This window comes from Peromyscus eremicus, chromosome 1, assembly GCF_949786415.1.
Source record: "Peromyscus eremicus chromosome 1, PerEre_H2_v1, whole genome shotgun sequence".
In the NCBI taxonomy this organism is placed as follows: Eukaryota; Metazoa; Chordata; class Mammalia; order Rodentia; family Cricetidae; genus Peromyscus; species Peromyscus eremicus.
Window position 1 is genome coordinate 25,299,935 of NC_081416.1, and position 24,959 is coordinate 25,324,893.

The window sequence follows — 24,959 nt, forward strand, 5'->3', positions numbered from 1 at the left end:
GATGAGAACTCAGAGGCTTCCAGTCTGAGGAAACAGGATCAGCTGAGGAATTGGCAAGGTGAGGTGGCTGTGACTTGTTCTGCTTCTCTGATCTTCCAGCATTGACCCCAGTACCTGGCTTCAGGTTTGATTTTATTAATAAGACCATTAAAGATTCATGCTACAGTTGATACTTAATTGACTCAACATTTCCAATAATAGTAATGATAACAATACCTTACATACATAGAATGTTTAAGAAACAATATATATTCTCACAGTTTTATCCTTAGATCTGTAATTGAGGAGAGCAGGCTTCTGAAATCCTCAACAGATTTTGAAGGTTAGACACAACAGAGTAACCTTATAATTTGATCTTCAGTGTGAACAGCTTTGAGAGTGAACAAGAGTGTCATTCAGTATGCCAGTTTAACAGCACACTCTACTGGGAAAGTCTGGGTATAGTTACCCTGTCAGTAGCTGACAATGGGCATCTGGCTCTCCTGACTCTCTCTGCTCCTTGTACACAGTGTCTCATGAAATATAGTTTCTGTTTCTTTCTACTGTCAAAAATCCACTAGGAGACTACAACTCCAAACATACACACATCAAAAAAATTCCATAAAACCAACATTACTAGAGGGTAGGCCACAGATTAACCCCAGTACAGTAATTGTAGGTGATTTTAGTACTCCACTTTCCCCAGTGGTCATGTCTTCCAGACAAAACAAAACAAAACAAAACCAAAAAGCTCCAAAACAAAACAAAAAACCAGAAATATCAGATTGAAATGGCATCATTGACCCAAAAGCCCTAACAGATGTCTACAGTATATTCCACTCCAGCATCCAGAATACACCTTCTTTTCAGTCGTCCATAAAAGTCTCTTTACGATGGACTTGTATTTTGAAGCTCTCAGCTTTTAAGAGATAGCTCCTCCCTGGTGGAAGTAGTTCGCTGGGGGCAAATGGTCCAGTGAAGATGATTCCTACCCCTAGTTCTGGCTGTGCTCTCTGCTTCCTGTCCACTAGTACGTGAGGCCTTTCTGCCACATGCATGCTGTGAACTCTGCCATGCCTTCCCTGCCAGGATTGACTAAAACTGATGAAAATACCAGCCAAATAAACCTTTCCTCCCTAAAGTGGTTTCTGTTAGGTTATTTTGGTCACAATGATGCAGAAGCAGCTAACACAGAAAATTGGCCAGTCAATAACTATGACTAAACCTGACCATGTGGTTCATAAGCCTTTGGGATTGTTTGTTTTTGAACAGTTTGGTGATTCAGGCTAGAGAAGCCCTAGAATGATGTAAGAGCTTAATAGGCCTCTGGTTATTTTCTGTCTCTATCTGCTGAGAGTGCTGTAGACAAAGGGATCTCAGAGCAGTGGAGATGTGTTTGGTGCTGTTTCCAGTAAAGGCAACAAGGCCCTTTAGGAGAAGTCTTGAGCCCTAACTGCGGCAGGAAAAGTACCTGAGCCTGAGATATCCAGTTAAAGGGAAGTTGTTCAAGTTGGTTATTTGATATACATCTGCAATCCCCAAATCTAGGAAGGATGCCGCTAAGGACAGCTTGAGCTATATAGTGAGTTTAAGACCGTGGATGCACGGAAAGAGAAGTGTTCAAAAGACGATGGGGGTAGGCTGGCAAGATGGGTCGGAGTGGCCAAGCCTGACAACTGAGTTCCATCCTTGAGAACCAAGTCAGCCGAGTTTGTTCTTTGACTTTGGCGTGCATGCCCAGACATGTCAGTGCCCATTTCTACAAAAAACACTAAAGGAATTTAATAAGATCTTTAAAACGCGTTTGGTGGCACTTACCTATAATCTCAGCACTGGGATAATAGAGGCAGGAGGATCGGGAATTTAAGGACTGTTTCAATTATGTAGTGAGTTTGTGGCTAACCTGGGCTACCTCAGACCTCATATCAAAAAACCAAACCAAATGCTGGGAGGTGGTGGCGCATACCTTTAATCCCAGCACTTGGAGACAGAGCCAGGTGGATCTCTGTGAGTTCGAGGCCAGCCTGGTCTACAGAGCAAGATCCAGGACAGGCACCAAAACAACACAGAGAAACCCTGTCTAGAAAAAGCCAAAAAAAAAAAAAAAAAAAAGAAAAAGAAAAACAAAACAATACCTTCTTAAAATGTCTTAATAAATATAATAAAATGTATATTTGGTTCATGTATATGCTAGGAAAGTGCTGTACTACTGGGCTATGTCCCCAGTCCTTCTTGATTTTATTTATTTAATAATTCATTTGTGAGAGAGAGAGAGAGAGAGAGAGAGAGAGAGAGAGTGTGTGTGTGTGTGTGTGTGTGGTGACATATATAAATGTTTGGACAGGTACAGAGCAGGCCAGAGGATAGCATCCTCTGGAGCTGGAGTTTCAGGAGGCTGTGAGACAAGATCACTCACCAGGACGTGGAATTCACCAATTAGACTAGACCAGCAAGCCCCAGGAATCCTCCCATGTCTACTACCCCAGCAATGGTATTACAAGCATGCCCCATCATGCCTCGTTTTTTTAGATGGATACTTGGAACAGAGAAGCAAGTGATCTTAGCTGTTGAGCATCTCTTCAGCATCTGTTTATCATCCTCAAGCCTGAGCTTCCTTCAAAGAAACAGACAAATGGCAGGGAGTTGGGAGATGGCTCAGAAGTTAGAGGCGCCTGCCACTGAACCTGATGATCTGCGTTCAATCCCCGGGACTGCTGGAGGGAGAGAACTAGCACTCCTCCCTTACACACACACACACACACACACACACACACACACACACACACACACACACGCACGCGCACGCACACGCGCACACACACACACACACACACACACACACACACACACACTATAAAGAGATAATAAATACATGTTAAAAAGAAGAAAACCCAAGCAAAAGAATGATAGTTTTTATTGTTTAGGGTTATGTGAAGATTAACTCCCTAAATCAGTGGTTCTCAACCTTCCTAATGCTGTGATCCTTTAACACAGTTCCTCATGCGGTGACCCTCAATCATAAAATTATTTTAATTGCTATTTCATAACTTTGCTACTGTTACGAATTGTAATGTAAATATTATTGGAGACAGAGGTTTGCCAAAGGGGTTGTGACCCACAAGTTGAGAACCACTGCCCTAAGGCGTAAGAAAATTTTTTTTTTTGGTTTTTCGAGACAGGGTTTTTCTGCATAGCTCTGACTGTCCTGGAACTAACTCTGTAGACCAGGCTGGCCTCAAACTCACAGATCTGCCTGCCTCTGCTTCATGAGTGCTGGGATTAAAGGTGTGTGCCACCACTGTCCAGCAAGAAATCCCCCCCCCCCAGCTGAGGACCGAACCCAGGGCCTTGCGCTTGCCTAAGGCAAGCACTCTACCACTGAGCTAAATCCCCAGCCCCAAAAATTCTTATGTAGTTCAGAATGTTAGCTAGTGTAAACATCATTAACAGATGATGAAGAAATTCTCAATACACAAAAGTTTAAAACTAATAAACAAAAAGTAAAAAGAAACTGTTAAAAATAATCTGCATCCTCCCACTACCACCACCACCAAAAAAAAAAAAAAAAAAAAAGAAAAAGAAAAAAAGAAAAAAGAAAAGAAAAAAAAAGAAAAGGGAAAAAAAAATCTGCATCCTGTGGTGGTTGAGGTCACTGTATTCTGCTTCAAAAGTCTACAGGTCTGTAGGAAGAAGTGGGATAAAATCTGGAGCTAGATGTGATGGTACACGTCTTTAATTCTAGAACTCGGAGGCAGAGGCAGGTGGATCTCTGTGAGTTTAAGGCCAGCCAGGACTACATACAGGTCTCAAACAAACAGTTCTGCTTCTAAGACTCCATTCCTCTTTTAGGCTCACTCATGTGACTCCTGGTGTTAGCATTAAGTAGGAAGGAGACAAAGAACCTATTCTCAGTATAGAATTTCTAGGTAGTTTGGCTGCCTCTCAGGATTAACTTTGGATTGCATACATTGACCTTTATTGTTTTAGTTTCTTAAAAATGCTTTCATATACACTAACATAATTTTGGACATTTAGATATAGCAGCTGTTAAAATTGTCCCTATTTTATTCTGGAGGAATCTAATTAAGAAACTAAGAATATGGGTTTTATAGGCATATTGTCCATGTATAAGTCCTGGCTCCTTTGCTTCCCAAAGTTAGAATCTGCGGCTGGCCTAGTTGCATAGGCTGGCCATCAAAGCCATTTGGGAAGCTGAGGCAAGAGGACCACAAGTTCAAGACCCACCCTGGTCTACAGTAGAGTGAATTCAAGGCCAACCTGGGCTCAAATCCCCAGGCTAAAGTATTCTTCCTGTATCAGTCCTTTAGTACTTAGGAATACAGGGTACTCAACTGTTCCTAGATATTTTTGTTGTCATTTTTAGGAAGACTAAGTTATTGAGTTCCCTGGGAGAGGGCAGTGGGCTGGGCAGCAACAGAGTGCTGCCTGTGGCCACAGTTCTTGTTACTGTTATTACGTAGGACCAGGCAGGTAGTAGTGGGATAATTATGCTTAGACAATCAGATGTAGATACTCTTTAATCATTTATTTTGAGACAGGGTCTCATTTAGCTCAAACTTGTCTCAAACTCACTATGGAGCCAAGGCTGGCCTTGAATTCCTGGTCCTTCTGTGTCAGCTTCCTGAGTGCTGGTATTCCAGGTATGTGCCACTATGCCTGGTGACAACCAAATTTGGTAAGCCCATGCCCTTTCCATGTGTCACCTCTTACAGTATTGAGTTGATCCCCTACTACTGTGATGATGTCATTTTCTGTTAGCGTTTTGGCAGTTAGTCTGTTTTTTCCGAAAGTGGTAGCAGAGACGGTTGCTATACTTAAGCTGAGACAGGAGACTTGTGAATTTGAGGCTAGTTTGGGTCACATAGGTTAATACTGTCTCAAACAACAAAAAAAGTGAGAACCACCTCTGGATTCTGGTTTATGGGGTTAAAGTAAGACCCAAAGGAAGCCAGTCTTCAATAATAGACAAAGACAGCCTACATTAAATTGAACTACTGAATGAGTAATAGTGTCAGTAATAATAACAACAACAAAAAAACAACCTGATAGGTGACCCAGCAGTCAGGAGGCTGAGGTAGATCTCTGTGAGTTGGTTCAAGGCTAGTCTGGTCTATATGTTGAGACCCTTTCTCAAAACAAACAAAACTCACAGGTGAGTTAAGAGAATTGAATTGTCACCTCTTCTTGGGTCTATCCCCTTCTATAAGCTGGAGATCAAACCAGGGTCTCTCAATATGCTAGGGAAACACTCTATTACTGAGTTATACCCCGGGCCCAGATGTACTGTGTAGGAACTGTGTTTATATTTCTGAGCTTAGACTTGACTTTCCTGCGGTGGGAACTAATGTATTCATACATCCTGGTCATGCATTGCCCCTTCAGTATGAAGTTCTACAATAAGGTTTATGCCTTTGGTGAGAAGAGTGTGGGCTGGATTTCAGTGTGTATGCTCACTTTCTGGGGGTGTATATACAACCCATGAACAGGAGGATGAGGGCTCCGTACTGTGTACTTACTGCCCAAGCTATTGCATCAAGTCGGGTAATAAAAATGAAGGGATTCGGTAAAGCCAATTCTGAGAAAGCCACTGATTCTATACAGACACTACTTGGCTTCAGGTGAGAGGATCCAAGGGCTACCTGGACAGACACACCGACCTTGTCCTTGTTGTGACAATTCCTATGACTCATCAGATTGTATAGAACCTGCTAATTGTTGGCTGATAATGCAACGAAAAATTTCCTTCACTACCTCTAGTCTGGACTAGCCTTTAAGACAAATCAGTTGTCTTTTTACTTCTAGACAGGGTCTCATGTGGCCCAGGTTAGCCTGAGCTCACTAGAACTAAAGATGACCTTGAACTCTGAATCCTCCTGCCTCTACTCTCTGGTGCTGGAATTATCAGGATGTGCCACTGCACTGGGCTTTGATGAGTCATCTTCTGGAAGACAGTCACGCTTATTTTAGGACACCCAGAAAGACTCTTGCCCATGGGTAGAATCTGGCTAGAGCTGCCCCTGGTTCTCAGGCAAAGGTCATACATATGATTCTGCTTCAGTAGTAAAAAGAGAAGTTACTAAACCACCATTTGCCTTCTTTCCACACCTTGGAAGCTCAAACTGTTTCTGTGGCTGTGTGGATTGTGGAGAAAAGGGCCTGTTTGTATGAGCCACTAAACAAAAGACAGGGCTGGCGTCAACCTGCAGTTAGGCCCTTGCTCTGCCAACAGTTTGTGAGTGTGAGTAGGGAAATCACCTAAGTTGCCTCTTACTTCTGCTGTTAAGGATAGTAACAGTATTTATCACAAAGGTTTATTGTGCAGGCCAAATGAAATGAATTAAAACAGATGTGATGCTGCACTCCTGCAGTCTTAACATTCACCAAAGAAGACTGAGGATTTTGTTTCTCCCGATCCTCCTGCCTCTACCTCCTGACTGTTGAGATTGCAGGCTTGTGCCACTATGCCTGGATATGTTTTTCTGGTTTTCTAAAAAATTTGATGTGTATGTGAGTGTATATCACATGTGTGTGTTGGGGGAGGGGGAGGGAGTGCCTCCAAAGGCCAGAAGAGTGTCAGATTCCGTGGAGCTGGAGTTACAGGCTTTTATGGGCTTCTTAATATAAGAACCTGAACTCAGGTTCTCTTGAAGAGCAGCATGTACTCTTAACCTCTGAGCCATTTCTCCAGCCCATTCATCTGGTTTTTGAGATAGTGTCTCACTCTACAGCAGGCCTAGAACTCATAGTAATCCTGCTCATCCTCTAAAGTGCTAAGATTACAGGCATAAACATCAGACCTGGCCTTATCTGTTTTATAAAACAATTCTATAGCTTTTATATTTTCCAGAGAGTTCTTATAACTAACCAAGTTACTATGATGAGAATAAGACAATGTAAAAAACCAGGCTGGAGGGAGTTAAGGGCATTTGCTTTTGTTGCAGAGGACCGGGGTTCAGTTCCCAGCGTCCGTATCAGGCAGCCCACAACCATCTGTAACTTCAGTTCTAGGACATCCATTGCCCTCTTCTGGCATCCTCAGGTACCAGGCACTCAGGTGGTACACATGTATATATGCAGGGAAACACTCATATGTATACAATTAAATAGTTAAGTGTGGTGGCGCCTGCTTGTAACCCAAGCACTTTAGATAGAGGCAGGAAGACCAGGGATTTAAAGACAGCCTAGGCTTGGGCTACATAGAGAGGGAGTTTGAGGACAGCTGGGGTTATGTGAAACTCATCTCAAGCAAACAAAACAAATGAAAGAAAGAGAGAAAGGAAGAAAGAAAGGAAGAGAGAAAGGAAGGAAGAAAGAAAGAGAAAAGAAAGAAAAAAGGAAAAAGGAGAAAAAGAGAGAACATTATGATGAGGGGAACTCAACTTGCATTGGGTCAAATATAAAAAAAAAACCACGTAACAATTTTTTAAGAGTAAAAATTTAGCCAGGTGGTGGTGGTGCACACCTTTAATCCCAGCACTTGGAAGGCAGAGGCAGGCAGATCTCTGTGAGTTCAAGGCCAGCCTGGGCTACAGAGTGAGATCCAGGACAGGCACCAAAACTACACAGAGAAACTCTGTCTCAAACAAACAAACAACCAAACAAACAAAAAAGAGTGAAAATTTAGATACTGATGTAACTTCACATTTTCATAGATTTTGTTTTTTACGTTTCTTTGTGTGTGTGTGTGTGTGTGTGTGTGTGTGTGTATGTGTGTGTGTGTGTGTGTGTGTGTGTGTGTGTGTGTGTAGGTCAGAGGACAACTTCTGGAAGTTGATTCTCTCCTCCTATCAAGTGAATTTTAGGGATTGAGTTTAGGTCATCAAGCTAGGTAGCAAGTGCCTTTACCTGCTAAGTCATCTCCCTGGCTCCACATTTGAAAAAATAAAATAAACGGTGCTGGAAGTCAGACTCAGGACCTTGATCATGCTAGGGGAATGCTCTATCATTAAACTGTACCCTTATCCTCCTCACAAACTTTTAATGAATAAACTGTATGTAAAACTATATAATACCTTGAGCTTTTTTTTCTTTGGAGACTCAAAATGAATAGGAGGGGAGTAACCAGTAGAACACTGACTTAGCATGTTGACTTAAGGCCCTGGACTCAAGCTCCAGTGTGGCATGAGAAAACAATTTGAAAATAAAGATGAGGGCTGGGTAGATGGCTCAGTGGGTGAAGTAGTTGCTGTTCAGGTGTGACGCTTGAGTTCAGATCACTAGAACTCACATGAAAGCCTGCTTGTGTCTGTCTGTGAACAGTGGCTTGCCTTTGTCATCCTGGAGCTCCTAGTATGCAATAGTAGATGGAGACAGCAGCCCCAGAAGCTTGGGAGCTAATCTGGTCCACACAGCGGCAAACAGATCCTTCCTTGAACAGGGTGGGAAATAAGGACCTGGATTGGCCTCTGACCTCCACACACCATGGCATGTGTACAGCTGCATTCACACATGAGCACCTCCTACGCACACGCACACGCACACGTGTGCACACACACACGGAGGCCTGGGGGGCTGGAGAAGGGGCTCGGTGGTTGATAGCACTGGTAACTCTTCCAGAGGACCCGGCTTTGAGTCCCAGAACTCACATGGTGGTTCACAACCGTCTGTAACTGCAGTTCTAGGGGGGCCAATGCCCTCTTCTGGCCTCCGAGGGTGCGCATCCATGCAGGCAAAAACATCTATACACATAAAATAGTAAAGCAGTAATAGAAAAAGTTTAAAAAAATGACAGACTTTGTATGGTGGCATACAACTTAATCCCAGCCCTGGGGAGGCAGAAGCAGGTAGATCTCTATAAGTTCAATGCCGGTCTGAAGTAGTGAGTTCCAGACCAGCCAGGGTTACCTAGTAGGAAGATTGTGTGTGTGTGTGTGTGTGTGTGTGTGTGTGTGTGTGTGTATTTTTTCCTTTCTTGTTTTTTATTTTTATTTTATTTTATTTTATTTTATTTTATTTTGTTTTTGGAGACAGGGTTTCTCTGTGTAGCTTTGCGCCTTTCCTGGAACTCACTCTGTAGTCCAGGCTGGCCTCGAACTCACAGAGATCCGCCTGCCTCTGCCTCCTGAGTGCTGGGATTAAAGGTGTGCGCCACCAACACCCGGCTGTTTTTTTATTTTTTATTAAATTTTTGTTCATTTATTTTTACATACCAACCACGTGTGTGTGTGTGTGTGTGTGTGTGTGTGTGTGTGTGTGTGTATTTCATCATCAATAGGATGAAAGTGACTTAATCTTATTCGGCTCATCAAGAAAACCTTGGTTAATATCAGATTAAGGATTATATTATTCTTTGTTCTATATACTATTCATCCACTATATAGTTTATCTCATTTATTTTTATTTTTAAGTTAATAAACAAGGTAGTAGGTTTTATTATGAAATTTTCATATATGTGTGTGATTATACTCTGCTCTGATTTGCCCCTCCCCTTCATCACATTTTATTTATTTTTGGGATTGGGTCCTGTGTAGCCCCTGCATAGCTGAGGTTGTCCTTTGAACCTCAGGTCCTTCTGTCTCCCCTCTCAAGTGTTGGAACTACAGGCATGCGCCCCCATACCTGGCTCGTTTTCATTTTTCAGAAGTTCTTCTTTGGTAGAAGTCTGAAGTGACAATTCTTTATTAAGAAATTTTCTACTCACTCCTCATGCTATCCACAGACCCCCCCTCTTCCCTCCTCCCACCCCCAGCCCTCTTTCCCAAGCCACCCCGCATCCCCACATCCCCCAAATTGAGGTCTCCCATAGGGAGTCAGCAGAGCCCAGCACACTGAGCCTAGAAAGGTCCAAGCCCCTTCTCACTGCACCTAGGCTGTGTAAGGTGTCACACCACAGACACCGGATTCCCAGAAGCCTGCCCATGCACCAGGGACAGATCCCTATCCCCCTCCCTGGGCGCCCCCCAAACAGTTAGAGCCAAACAACTGTCTTGTCCAGAGGGCCTAGTCCAGTCCCATGGGGGCTTCACAGCCACAGGTCTTCAGTTCATGGGTTTCCACTAGGTGACAACATTTCTTAAGGATTTTGTTAACATATGTCAAAACCTTAATGTTCTCCCTCTTAAATGAATAATTCCTTCTTTAGAAATATGGTTCAAGGAAACAATTGATTTGGGAAAATCCTAGAAATAAATATCCTGCAACAGGAGAAAGGGAAGATTAATTATATTAAACATTATATTATATAGTAGTTTTGAAATCCTGGTAAGAGTTTTTCTTCATCTAATGTTAACTTAAAAAAGTTCTTTCAGCCTTTATGAGTCAAAACATATCTTGTTCTTTGATTGGTCAACAAACTCTTGTCCAGCACCTCCACAGCAAGAACAGACATGGAAACAAAGCATGAAGAACACTGTCCTTGGAGTCCACAGGAAGTGGGTCCACATGGTCAGTGAAAGCCTCCAGAAGTGAGTAGAAGCAGATTATCAAGAGATAGAAAGGTATTACAGGCGAAAGACAAGGACATGGTGACTGAGATGCCAAGATTGGCATGGCTGGGAAGAAAAGTAGGAGAATATATCTTACTCTTATAGCAAGAGGATAGAGTTTCATGAAGACCATATCATGGAAAACCCTTATGTAAAAGATGATTCAAGATTTAGTATGAGCTTGGGAGGTGGTGGCACATGCCTTTAATCCCAGCACTTAGGAGGCAGAGGCAGGCGGATCTCTGTGAGTTCGAGGCCAGCCTGGTCTACAGAGTGAGATCCAGGACAGACTCCAAAGTTACACAGAGAAACCCTGTCTCGGAAAAAAAAAGATTTAGTATGGAAGCCATATTTGAGAGACGTAATTGTTCATGTAGCTAGTTAAGAGACAGGATTCCGTTGGCTGAAAATGAAGAAGAAGGGATGCAAGCAGAAATCTAGGAGGCAGAATGAATAAGTTTTAGTGACCAGTTAGACTTCCTCAGTGAGGGAGAAGTGGAAGGACAGATTCCTGCCTAGATTCTTATCCCTGAGGGACGAGACTGAGGGTGGTGCCATTAAACAGGATAGGCCGACCAACTCAGTCTCAGGCAGGCCTTACCTCAAACAAACAACCACACCACACCCAAACTAAACCCAAACATAAATGTGTTTACTTTTTATTATTAGAGCGAAAACCCACATAATGGAAGAGTGTATACAAAATCAATATATCTATCTTATCTATCACTGTATTCCAGTCAAAGGCTTATTATCAGAGAACATAAAGGATTCTTAGAAACCAAGGATAGATACCTGGAAGAGAAAGAGATCAGAGACTCCAACAACAAAAGAATTAAATGATAGAAGAAGATGCCCTACTTCACCAAGAGAGGGAATACAGATGTGTTCTCTGAAGATTTAGAAAATTGAGGATTTTGCCACCTGCTTTGTACAGTACCCCAAGGTTTCCTTAATTCTACATTCCTTTCCTAGGCAATGTTTACACGGCACAGTTTACCATGATTCATTTCCAGATCAAATGCTTTTGCTGAACTCTATAGCTCTATTTACCTAACAACTTCTCTGAGGGCCCTTACCATCCCTCCCTCCTGCTGGGATTGTAAGCAAAGGCCAGTAGGCCCAGTGGCAAACATCTTCTGTCCCCATCCTCCCTTCCCCCAGACAGGGCATGCCACCACCACCCAGCTAAACACATTCTCAATTAGTTCAGTTTGTTATTTTCATTTATGGTTAGTGTTTTTGTGATTTGCTTTAAGGAATTGATGGGGCTGGAGATAGAGCTCACTGGTCAGAATATGTGTTTAATGTGTGGGGGCCATGGATTCAATCCTCAGTACTCAACAAGTACATTGTTGTTTACCTTAACGCTGTGAAGATATTCCTCTGGATTTTTTTTTCTTTTTTCCCTTTGGTACTGGGGATCCATTCCAGGGCCTTGCATGCATGAGGTAAACACTGCACCACTGAAAATACACTCAATTCTGGATATGTTTCTAAACTTTAATACTTCAAAAATTAGTATATATTCATTGTTCAAAACAATGGGCTTTATTGTCCATTTTAATACACATGTAGCATGTACTTTGACTATATATGCCCTACTTATTACCCTTCCTTGTTCTTTCTCCTCTCTGGCCACTTTCTTTCCGGGTGGTCCCCTTCACATTGGTGTCATATTTTTGTTATTGTTGTTTAATTTTCTTTGTTTTTTGAGACAGGGTCTCATGTAGCCCAAGCTGTCCAGGAACTTAGTATGTAGCTAAGGATGACCTTGAACATCTGATACTCTTGCCTCCACCTCCCAGGTGTTGGGAATTATAGGCTTGTGACTGTGACTGTGGTAGATACCCAGTCCTTCTAAGTGAAGTATAGTTTATACTAGAATCTTGGCTGCTTTAGATAATAAAAAGATATCCTTTATCAGTAAGTCCATCTTTTCATTCATTCATCTCTTTTTTTTTTTTTTTGCCTGCATGAGGGTGTTAGGTCCCCTGGAACTGGAGTTACAGACAGTTGTGAGCTGCCATGTGGGTGCTGGGAATTAAACCCAGGTCCTCTGAAAGAGTAGTCAGTGCTCTTAACCACTGGGCCATCTCTCCAGCCCTCATTCATCTCTTCTATATCGAGCTAGGAATGGTGGCGCATACCTGTATTAATACTTGGAAGGCAGCTGTGTTCACCACTGTATTGCCAGTGCTGTTGCTGGAAGTTGAGGCAGGAGTATTACTTGAGCCCATAAGTTTGAGACTAACCTGAACAACATAGTGAGACATCTCAAAAGAGACAAAGAAAACCAGCTGATGGCGGCACACGCCTTTAACTCCAGCACTTGGGAGGCAGAGGCACGGGGATCTTTGAATTTGAGGCCAGCCTGGTCTACAAGGCAAGTTCCAGGACAGCCAGGGCTGTTACACAGAGAAATCCTGTCTCGAAAAACAAACAACAACAACAACAAAAAAAACAAACCCAAAAATAAAAAAAAAAGAAAGAAAAAGCGTACATATGGAAAACCTCACACTGTCTATATTTATAAGCAGTATCATAGAAGTGCTAGTAATGAGAGGAAATTAGCCCAAAAAGGTATTCATGAGTTGGGTGTGGTGGCTCATGCCTGGGAGGCAGAGGCAAGAGGACTTAAGTTCAAGGCCAGCCTGGGCTACAGAGATCCCGTCTCAAAAAAAAATGTATTTGGCTATTTTGGTTAAACACAAAATGAGATGCTAGGAAGGTTGTTCTGCCTGTGCTCCTGGAGTTTAGGGGACAGGGATGGAGTCTTGAACCAAGCAGGCTAATTGGACTAGCAGAATCAGCTATCTTAGGTTCAAGTGTGAGCTAGAGATTCTGCCTCAATATAAAGTGGAGAACAACAGCAAAAACCAACCAGGCTGGAGAGACGGCTCAGGGGTTAAGAGAACTGGCTGTTTTTCCAGAGGACAAGGGTTCAATTTCCAGCACCCACATGGCAGCTCACAACTGTCTGTAACTCCAAGATCTGACACCCTCATGTAGTTATACAGGCAGGCAAAACACCAATGCACATAAAATAAAAAATTAATTAAAAAAAAACCCAACCAAACAAGAAACAGTGTCATCACCCTCTGACTTTTACATGTGTGTTTTTTACACATGCAGATATGAGTAACACACACACACCAAAACAAAACAAAACAAAACAAAACAAAACAAAACAAAACAACCAAATAGAGAGCCTTTGTCCTTGTTGAGGGCCTCCTATGTTTGCCTGATATGTATTCTTTGGTATTTTTGTCGGAGCTCTTTTCCTCTGTGTAACAGTCTTGCCTCCTGGCTGGTCTCGAACTCACAGAGATCTGTCTGGCTCTGTGTCCCGCTTCCCCCCCCCCCCCTCCAGTGCTGGGATTAAAGGCGTGCACCACCACCACCACCACCACCACCACCACCACCACCACCACCACCACCACCACCACCACCACCACCACCCAGCCCTCCAGTTATTTTTTTTTGCCCCCCCCCCCAACCTAACCATTTAAGTAGAAGATAGCTATAGAGGTGTGTACCTGCAATCCCAACCCTTCAGAGGCTGAGACAGGAGGATTCACACTAGCTCCAGCCTTGGAGACCTTGCTACCTATCCCCCTACCGCCCCTCCCCCCCAAAAGGATTTTTATCCATTTTGTTTTGTTTTGTTTATTATTCAGGTGTATGTTTGAAATGGTTTACTTGAACACTTATTAATCCAGCTGACTCCAAGTACAGATCTACTGGTAATTCATAGGCTAGAAAAAGATAAACTTTGGTGTTGACCTTGGTAGGTGATTATGAACACTACTCATACTTACCGGACACTTACTGTACTTTGAAGTGAGTAACTAAGATGGGCAGCGGTGGCGCACGCCTTTAGTCCCAGCACTTGGGAGGCAGAGCCAGGCAGATCTCTGTGAGTTCGAGGCCAGCCAGGAGCCAAGACTGTTACACAGAGAAAAATAGCTTGAGGCCAGCCTGGTTACAGAGTGAGATCCAGAACAGGCACTAAAACTATACAGAGAAACCCTGTCTTGAAAACAAAAACAAAAACACAAAGGAAGAAATAACTGGACACAGCTTAAGGATGTAGTCTAGTTGAAAGAGTGCTTGCATAGCATGCATGAAACCCTGAGTTCATCCCAGCACTGCATAAACCAGATGTGGTGACACACCCCTGTGATCCCAGCACTGCATAAACCAGATGTAGTGACACACCCCTGTAATCTCAGCACTGCATACACCAGATGTGGTGACACACCCCTGTGATCCCAGCACTGCATACACTAGATGTGATGGTACCCCTCTGTAATCCCAGCACTGCATAAACCAGATGTGGTGGTACACCTCTGTAATCCCAGCACTGCACAAACCAGATGTGATGGTACCCCTCTGTAATCCCAGCACTGCATAAACCAGATGTGGTGACACACTCCTGTAATCCCAGCACTGCATACACTAGATGTAGTGGTACACCCCTGTAATCCCAGTACTGCATAAACTAGATGTGATGGTACACCCCTGTAATCCCAGCACTGCATAAACTAGATGTGGTCTCAAACAAAACAAAACTCACCAGAACAAAAACAAACAAAAACTAAAAGGAAGGACAGAAGAAAAAATAATTAGAAACAAAGACTACTAAAAAATGCAAATTGGTACTTTCGGATAAACTTTCCTTCTGACTTGTAAGAAAGAGAAACAGAAAATTAAGACAGTTGTAAATGATGCTTAACATTTTCAATTCTAAGTTCAGTCAGCATAGTCATCAACTGACATTTACTCTGAACCCCATGGGTGAATGGCATGGAACCAGATCCCACAAGAAACACTATCTTCTGCCTACGTGAGCAAACTTAGCTCTTGAGTTATTGCTTTCAGGAGCTATACATAATGACGGTTGATGTTAATAGGTTGTGAGAGTCAGCCTGAGATCATTATGTTAAAATAGGGACAATAATATACTAAGTTTAATAATAAAAAATAAAAGGATGGATGGGGAGCACCTGTAATCCCACCACTTGGGAGGTAGAGACAGAAGGGTCAGAAGTTCAAGAGCATCTTCAGCTACATAGCAATTTCAAGGGTAGCCTGGGCTAAATGACCTTCAGTTTCAAAAACAACCAAATATGTTCCTGTACAATTTCCCCCAAGTAGAAACTATATGTATTCTTTTATCTTAAACAAAGAAGTCATTGTCCAATGCAGTTATACTCTTAAAGTATTAAGTTATTTACTAATTAATATCTTATCAAATACTATTTTTTAGTGAAAGAGTTGAATTTTATTTGATCACTATATCAGTAATGCAAGGTAGATTTTCATTTTATCAGGCAAAAATTAGGTGAGTTGACTCAGAACATATAGGTAGAATTTTTTTGCATGGGTGTATGTGTGTGTGTGTGTGTGTGTGTGCGCGCGTGCGCGCATGCATGTGTGAATAAGTACAAGCGGAAGCCAGAGGTCCAACTCAGGTGTCCTTCCTGAGAAACAGTCTGCTAATTTTTTTTTTTTTTTTTTTTTTTTTTTTTTTTTTTTGGTTTTTCGAGACAGGGTTTCTCTGTGTAGCTTTGCGCCTTTCCTGGAACTCACTTAGTAGCCCAGGCTGGCCTCGAACTCACAGAGATCCGCCTGGCTCTGCCTCCCGAGTGCTGGGATTAAAGGCGTGCGCCGCCTCCACCACCACCCAAGTCTGCTAATTTTTTTCCTGTGGTGGAGATGGGTGGGGGCATGATGCAGTGGCCCTCTGTCGTGGCCAAAACGGAAACAAGGGGAGGCCAGGAGCCTACATACCTAGTTATCTCAGGCAGTCTCCCAGCCAAATACTAACCAATCCTTGCTTAGATCAGAGGAGATCTGTCGAGGTCATGGTGATACAGCCGTAGACTTTTTGATTCTTTGTAGGTTTCACATCATACATACCAATCCTATCCATCTCCCAGTCCCTTCATATCTGCCCACTACCCTTATAACCTTTCTTTTTTTTTTTTGAGACTGAGAGGTCCAGGGACCCACCTGTTCCCCCTCTCACCTCCTCCTACCCTACCTTTGGGTTTATAAGGGTGTGATGCTGCCATGCTTAGATTTTTTTTTTTTTAATGGGTTCTGGGGATCTAACTCAGGTTCTTACACTCATTGAGTAAGGACTTTATCATCTAAGCTATCTCCCTAGCACATTTTTGGTTTGTGTATAGCCCAGGCTGTTCCAGAACTCATGGCCATTCTGCTGCCTCAGCCTTACTAGTGCTGGGATTATGAAGTGAGCTTTGCTCATCCAGTAAAGATTCAAATACAAAGAAATCCTGAACTGGGTGTGGTGGCACTGGGGAAGCAAAGACAGGAGGATTGGTGCAGTTTTACAGCCTGCTTGATCTACATAGCCAGTTCCAAGTCATCCAGTCGGTACATAGGGAGCTCCTGTCTCAGTCGGTCAGTTCTGGTAGATAAAAGGTCAAACATTTTGATTAAAACCTATTTTTATCTCCAAGGTCAGTAGCACATTTAGTATTAAGGTACTTTTAAAATTCGGTATTAAAAGTGTTTTCTTTAAGCAACTATGGTAGTACATATCTATAACCCCAGCTGGTGGGGGATGAGGCCTGAGGATCCAGGTTAGCCGGGGCTATGTAGGGAAACCTTGTCTCCCGAAGCAACTGGGGGTGGGGGCTTTAAGTGTTTATCATTCTCCAGTAATTCTTCGTCTATTTTTTTTCTTCCACACCCTAATCTCTTTCTTTCTAGTAGGGTTCCTGTTGCTGGCTACCCAGCCATTACCATCATAATACCATTTAAGGTAGCTCAGCTGGATCTATTTATTCACAGTCCTACAATCTACTTTCTCTTTTAGCCTTGCTTCCTAAATCAAGTTGACAACACAGTTTATTTTTCCTTCTTTTATTTCAACAACTCCTGATTTAGATTGGTTAGGAGGCTATAATATAATCCGGGCACAACCTCTCCCCCTTGGAATCTGTATTTACGAGGCTTCCTCCTTTCCCGGTTGAACGTGCTGAAGCCGGGCAGAGTACCTTGTGAAGGACTTCAGCCCCCACAGTCCTCTGTGTGCGCATGCCCACTCTTCTTACAGTTGTCAAAGTGCTTTTCCAGAGCGGTCACATAATCACCCCGAAAGAAGAAATAAATACTGTTCATTTTTCAATTTTATTGATCCTTAAAAACTGGACACTTAAAGGTAACTGCTGCTATGAATTTATTACCTGAAATTGGGTTATTGCATGTAAAAGCCGATCTATTGTGTGTGGTGGGGGAGGGGAACAGGCATCTATTTCTCATACTTTGCTATATATAAGCAAAAACCCCTCCAAAGCAAATTATACAGGCAGTTATTTAAGGATACTGCATATTGACTTTGTAAATTTTATCTTAATTGCTGACTTAGCTTTTGTTTAAAATATCTTATTTATTAAAAGGTGGGTCTTGACCTTGACAGTGAATTTATACATTAAGTGAAATTTGTATTATTTTTAAAGAGCATTGGGAAAAGGAAGGAGTGTTTTGTTATAACATTGAGAATTTAATGAGGTAGTATTACTATTAATTAAAGCCATTATAAAATATTCTGAGTCTAGGTTACTTTTTGGCTGGGTTGGGGGGTAAAGTACAGCATTTTTTCCCATCAAGAGCATGCAGTTTAAGCTAAAGGCATTAACAAAAAGTGTTGAATACAAACAATAAGAAAAGCTGGGTGATACTAAAATTATAATCCAATACATATTTCAGCCATGATGATATCGCTATTGTAAAGAAAATTCTAGCTCACCAAAACACTCAAATTCCAGAAGTATAATGGTCTCCTGCAGCACTGTAAGAAGGAAGTATGAAAATGTCTCTGTGACCATCCTCTTTGGTAGTGATGGAACTTTGTGCTGTCTGAATCCAAGGTTCACTCTGTCTGTGCACTATTCATAATACTAATCAAAGCCATTGTTTTAGATAGAGGGAACCGAGGAACATAAAAGCAATCTAAAGCTAGCTACATTGACAGTTGCAGGCAATCCCTGGTGCATGTTATATTATCCTGGGCTGGGCTTTTTTCTAGGGGAGGGGACTAGGCAGGGAAGAGAGGAATAAAAAGGCAAGTAAGATGTTTGAGAAGTGAAATATTTCCCTAAGCCCACTGTGCTCTTTGTATATGAAACTTTGAATGAAAGATGGTATCTCTTAATGATAGTTTTAATAAAACAGAATAGTTAATCCAACTTCTTGTCTGATAGTCTTTGTGTAATAGTTAAGAGAGATACCTCCATTTTAAGAGTTATCTTGAATAGTCCAATGGCAGAGTTGTTGTGTGTATCTGAATGCCCTTTTACAAATGTCCCAAGAAAGATGCTTTTCCAGTATATGAATTAACTGTATTAAATATATTAATAACTTTGTTGCAATTGTACTGAATCATCTAAAAATAATTATGTTTGGTCATAGCTCCTTTAACATTTCAAAATATTTGTTTTCAAGGTCTCAGCCCTGTAATATTCAGATATTTAAAGCAATTAACATATTCTGAGACAAGCTAATTCAGTGATAACTACACACATGGAAATCTTTTGGTTTTGAGTGATTACTGTTTTCATCCTTGAGTAAGAAAACAGGTTGTATGACAGAGGTGAATATAGCTCTTGTATGTGAAGTGGAAAATACCATACACTCCTTATATGGCTAAATGAAGCAGTGAGGGTAATGTACTATAATTACAATGGATGAGAATTTGGGACTTTGTACTCCTCTATTTTTAACAGTTGCTAGCATATGGTAATTCAGGGTCGTCAAACCATAGTCTTTCACTGTTAATACTAGTGATAAAAGAATGGATTCTAAATTTGCCAGTCTTGTGACCGAGGCAGCAGCAGGAGGATTCAAAAATGAAAATCTGGCAACCCCAGAATTATCTTGACTGTCTACTTAAATCTCAGATGCATTTTTAAAGTCCCGCCCCCACTCCATCTCACAGACTCCCTCCCTTCTCCTCTCTCCCCACCTCCCTCCCTCTGACCTCAAATCCAACCAGAAGCATTTCTCCACTCTGCAGAGAATTTCTCAGGCTCCCGTTGAGACCTGAAACGCCAAGAAGCCAGGAAATCTCTTGGGCGGTGAATTGGAGACGAGAAAATTGGAGAATAAGCAGAAAAACCACAATCCTTAGAGTAATAAGAAGCAAACACGTCTAAACGTTTCAGTAGGTTTCTTTTCTTTCTTTTTTCCTTTTCTTTCTTTCTTTTTTCTTTTTGAGTCATTTTTTTTTCCATTTATACTAGGCTGGACTCGAACTGGCTAAGTAGTCAAGGCTGACCTTGAATTTTTGATCCTCCTGCTTCTACCTCCAGAGTACTAGGATTACAAGCATGCGCCACCACGCCCGGCGATTTTCCTCTTTTTTAAAAACTGGGTTTTCTTTTATATTAAAACGTCTCCTAACAAAATGGAGTAGCTGCCGCTACTGAGAGGCCAGAGAATGATTGTGCAGCTGAGTTCTTCCAACAAATGCCTAAGATATCCCCTCTCGTGGTTCGCTGCAGCCAAATGAAACAATTATCCGCAGCAAGAAGGCAGTTTGCTAATCAAGAGGGCTGTCTTTTTCTTGTTTTTTCTTTTCTCTTTTTTAAGTGCTCCAGCTGGGGAAGGGGAAAAGAGAGGGTCGTGTATCACGTCTTTTTAACCTTGCTGAAGGACGCAGCACTATTTATTGACGTATGCAAATAGCTGGGGGAGGGTGGTGCTTGGGAAAAAAACAGGAACCAGAATCAGTTTCTCATCGCAGGATGAACGCTCGGAGTTCCGGTGAAGGGGAAAGAGACGTGGCGAAATTGCTGTCTTTCTGTCTTATAAGCACATCTCTCACTAGTACAGAAAAGAGACAGAGACGTCAGAAAGGGTGAAGACGCTCTCAGAGTGTTTTTAGAGACCTTGTTCGGGCCCTCCTATCCCCAACCCCCCTCCAGCCCGACCTGCTCTTCTAAATGCGAGCTTATGGATTTGCATTGCAATTGGCTAGTGGCGGTGGCACTGGATTTTCGCAAGTAAAACACCCGCCCGCTTCAGTGAGGGCATTCATGATCACACTGACAATAACGCATCTCTCTTTCTTCCCGTTTCAGCTGCGCAAACCATGCAGGATGATTTACTGATGGACAAAAGCAAAACCCAGCCCCAGTCTCAGCAGCAGCAGCGGCAGCAGCAGCAGCAACAGCTCCAGCCCGAGCCCGGCGCAGCCGAAGCCCCGTCCACGCCCCTCTCCTCAGAGACCCCCAAGCCCGAAGACAGTAGCGCAGTGCCGGCCCTCAGCCCCGCCTCGGCCCCGCCAGCCCCCAACGGCCCCGACAAGATGCAGATGGAGTCGCCGCTCCTGCCGGGCTTGAGTTTCCATCAGCCCCCTCAGCAGCCGCCGCCGCCGCCGCAGGAGCCCGCGGCGCCCGGAGCGTCGCTGTCGCCGTCCTTTGGCAGCACCTGGTCCACGGGCACGACGAACGCGGTAGAGGACAGCTTCTTCCAGGGGATCACCCCGGTCAACGGGACCATGCTCTTCCAAAACTTCCCGCACCACGTCAACCCGGTCTTCGGAGGCACCTTCTCCCCGCAGATCGGCCTGGCGCAGACCCAGCACCACCAGCAGCCGCCGCCGCCCGCGCCGCAGCCGCCGCAGCCCGCGCAGCCCCCGCAGGCGCAGCCCTCGCAGCAACGCCGCTCGCCCGCCAGCCCCAGCCAGGCGCCCTATGCGCAGAGGAGCGCCGCCGCCTACGGCCACCAACCCATCATGACCAGCAAGCCGTCCTCATCCTCGGCCGCTGCAGCCGCTGCTGCCGCGGCCGCCGCCTCCTCGGCCTCGTCCAGCTGGAACACGCACCAAAGCGTGAACGCCGCCTGGAGTGCCCCGTCCAACCCGTGGGGTGGCCTACAGGCTGGCCGGGACCCTCGCCGCGCCGTCGGTGTGGGCGTGGGCGTGGGTGTGGGGGTACCCTCCCCGCTTAACCCCATCTCGCCGCTCAAAAAGCCCTTCTCCAGCAATGTGATCGCGCCACCCAAGTTCCCTCGTGCGGCCCCGCTCACCTCCAAATCCTGGATGGAGGATAACGCTTTCCGGACCGATAATGGTAACAATCTGTTGCCTTTTCAGGTAATACCCCCGTGCTCTTGCACACGCCTTCCTCCCGCCGGTTTCCCCCCTCTTCCCGGTTTTTTGTTTTGTTTTGTTTTTTAATCGCTCCACCCGCTGTTATTTAGAATGGATGGCAAATTACAGCTCCCTTCAAATCTTGGTTTCATTGGGACTATTCCACCCAATGTGGGTGGGGGTGGGGTGTGAGGTTGGGGGAACATTGTGACTGCTGGCGGGCAGAAAAGGGCCTTTTTTTTCTTCCAGTTCATTTTCTCCTTCACTGTGCTTGTGCTTCTTATTTTGGCTTTCTTTGACAAATGAAGCCTCAATTGTACAGCCAGGTGCGGGAGTAGTCCCAGGAGGAGTAGGCTGAGATTCCTATCATTTTAAGTAGCTACACATTTTCAGGTTACGCAATCCTAGGCTCAAGGTGCCGGAAAGCCATCCACGCCCAAACCGCCCTGGCTTTACTCTTAAAGCGGTTAACAGCCTTTGAGTGGTGCTATTTCAAATAGTTGCCTATGCTCAACTAAACTAATGTGAACACATGTGTTTATGTCTCACTCAGGCGCTGGAATCACTAATAATCAGCATATGGCCCTTGCCAGGAAAATTGAGTGTGAGATTCCAATAAACACCCTGAACTATAAGGGACGGAAGTAGAAGAGTGGAAATTCTAGGGGGACTATTCCCATGTTACTTAAAAGAAGGATTTAGGGTTTTTTTTCCAGGAGACAGACAATAGGACACGACCTTCAGAGCCATATTGCAATGGAGTCTATGTGCTAGCTAGCACTGAAATATTTAAAGCTGCAGTGTCCTTCACCAGTCGGGTTATTTAAGAAGACAATGCAGATCAATTACACCATTTGAAACTGGGCAAAGCGAAAGTCTTGCAACTTTAATGAAAAATGAGTCTTGTGCCTTGGTATTAAATGCCAATGAAAAATCCAGGAAGTGCTCCGGACAGGAATATTGAATGGAGAAAGTGCCCTGTTTCTGCTGCTTTCTCATACAGTCTGTAGCCACAGCAGTAGGAAGGGTCAGAAAGGGGTGCTGAGAGTGTGCATTCAGGAGCCTTTGCTGTCTGACAGGCTTACCAGGCACTTGTGAACTGACTGTCCATAGGCTTTTAGGCTCTGTTGTGAGAGAAAATCTGGGCGTGGTGATGAGAGCTTGTAGTTCAGCACCAAGGCTGAGCTATAGGATTGGGAGTTCCAGCTCAGCCTGGGTTACGTACATGTTCTTGTCTCAAAAAAGGAAAGAAAAGGAATCCTTTGACCCTGATGACAGATGATAGACTGGCAGTTTGACCAAGGTAGAATCTGGTACAGCTGGAACCTTCAATTTGCTACTCTTTACCTTTCAGATGTTGGGGGTGGGTCCTGTCATGTCCCAAGGAAATGGGATTATTGAAAACATATCACAAGGCTGTAGCAAGAACTTTTGTTCTCGACAGTTCAAGGAGGTCCATGAAACCTTTAGATTGTGTTTAGGAGTTTTGTTGTCTGGGTTAGGGGCTTTTCCCGGGTGGTGCTCAGGCTGGTGCCCAAGTCTAGCTCATGCTGAGCACATTCCCTGTGGAGCTACACTCTTAGTCCTGAGGAGAGGCTTCAGTGTGCAAGGCTCTCACATGACTTCAAAAGGGTCTTCCGAGAATATTAATATTAATGTAATATTAAGGTACAATTTTAGTTTTCTAAACAAGTTTTCTCTTACATAGCTTCTGCTTGTCTCAGAATATGCTGTTTGGCGAGGATGACCTTGAACTCCCGATCCTCCTGCCTCCACCTTCCAGGTGCTAGGGTTACCTGCTACCATACTCATATCTTATTTCTTTCCACTCTAACGCTTATTTTAACAAACAGAGATGCTTTGCAAGGGCCTTAGTTCTGTAGGTTGAGAACGGTGAGCAGGACAGGAGATGCTGTAGTTGGCACTTGGAGAGGCCCTCTGCCTTGACAGTTCCTCATTTTATTCTGAGGCTTTCTATCCAAACCCACTCAGAGAAGATAATCTAGATTCCCCTTTAATGTTTGAAATAATCGTGTGTGTGTGTGTGTGTGTGTGTGTGTGTGTGTGTGTGTGTGTGTGTATGTGTGTGTGTGTGCGCAAGAGAGAGAGAGAGAGAGAGAAAGAGAGAGAGAGAGAGAGAGAGAGAGGAGAGGGAGAGGGAGAGAGGAGAGAGCCAGTGCACTTGAGCTTGCATGCCTGGTTTATGTTTGGAGGTCAGAGGAAAACCTTGTGGAGTCTGTTCTCTCATTCACCTTTATGTGGATTCTGGGGTCAAACTGATTGACAGGGTTTCAGTCTCCCTTAAATTCTTGTCTTGAATTCTCAGGAGTTTATTTAATCTGAATACAAACTTTTTTTTTTCCTTTTTTTATTTTGAGACCTGAGGTCTTTCTACATTGCCCAGAGGGTTGTTGAACCCCTGACTCAAATGGTCTTCTTACCTCTGCCTCCCAGGCAAGTGAGATTACAGTTATGTGGCATTGTATCTGGCTATTGAATATGATCAGTCTTTACTAATTAGCACCTTAAAAAGGGATTAGGTCTTACATTGGTGAATACCTTTGATCCCAGCACTCTGAGGATCTGTGAGTTCCAGGCCAGCCTGGTCTATAGATCGAGTTCCAGGCCAGCCAAGGACACAGAGAAACCCTGTCTTGAAAAACAACAACAAAAAAGTCTTGGGGAGGGTGATTGGAAAGAAATATAATCCAAAATTGCACCAATCATGGAGGGGCCAGAGATATGGCTGTTAGTTAAGTGCTTATCACAACAGCATGGTGACTTGAATTTTGCTCTGATGCATCTGCATAAAAACTGTGTTCTGGCCCATGCTGGGGAGACAGGAGGGTCTCTTAAGGCTTGCTGGTCAGTGAGCTCCAGGTTCAGTGAGAAGGCCTGTCTCAGAAACTAGTGAGAGCCATAGAGGAAGACACCAGACACTGACCTCTGGCCTGTGCATATGTGTGCAAACACACACACACACACACACACACACACACACACACACACACACACCACCAGTCCCTGATATTGAGTAGTAGTGTGAAGATTGCCAGCATTTTTCAACAAACCATTATAATGCTAGTAAGAGCAAAACACCTTTATATCTTTTTTTTTTTTGTAGTAGATGGTAGCACTATTGAATGGGCAAAAATGATTGAGTCATTTGGTTACAATTAAACATTTTTTGGCCTCAAGAAAAATTATATGTACTCTGTGTCTCAGTTTTACTTCTTATTAAGATGGTCCTTTAAGGGTTTTTTTTTAAAGATTTTTTTTTATTTATATGAATGTGTCTGTGTGAGTATATGCCATGCATCTGCCGGTACCTGCCTAGACTAGAAGAGGGCATCGGATTCCCAAAAGCTAGAATTATGTTCAGTAACTTTCAGATGTGGGTGTTGGAA

The 24,959-nt window shown here is 43.6% G+C and overlaps 1 protein-coding gene across 6 annotated transcripts in view; it reads left to right on the forward strand.

The window, feature by feature from the left end:
- The window catches only part of Cpeb3 (cytoplasmic polyadenylation element binding protein 3), a 188,147-nt gene that overhangs the window by 14,537 nt on the left and 148,651 nt on the right, over window positions 1–24,959 (forward strand). For 5 of the 6 annotated variants that reach the window (XM_059258700.1, XM_059258683.1, XM_059258677.1 and 2 more), the window contains exon 2: window positions 20,540–21,555. In XM_059258700.1, coding sequence (XP_059114683.1) covers window positions 20,551–21,555 — 1,005 coding nt within the window. In that variant the 5' untranslated portion in view covers window positions 20,540–20,550. Of the gene's footprint in view, window positions 1–19,473; window positions 19,621–20,539; window positions 21,556–24,959 lie in introns of all 6 variants that reach the window. The other variant, XM_059258692.1, reaches the window with a different exon arrangement.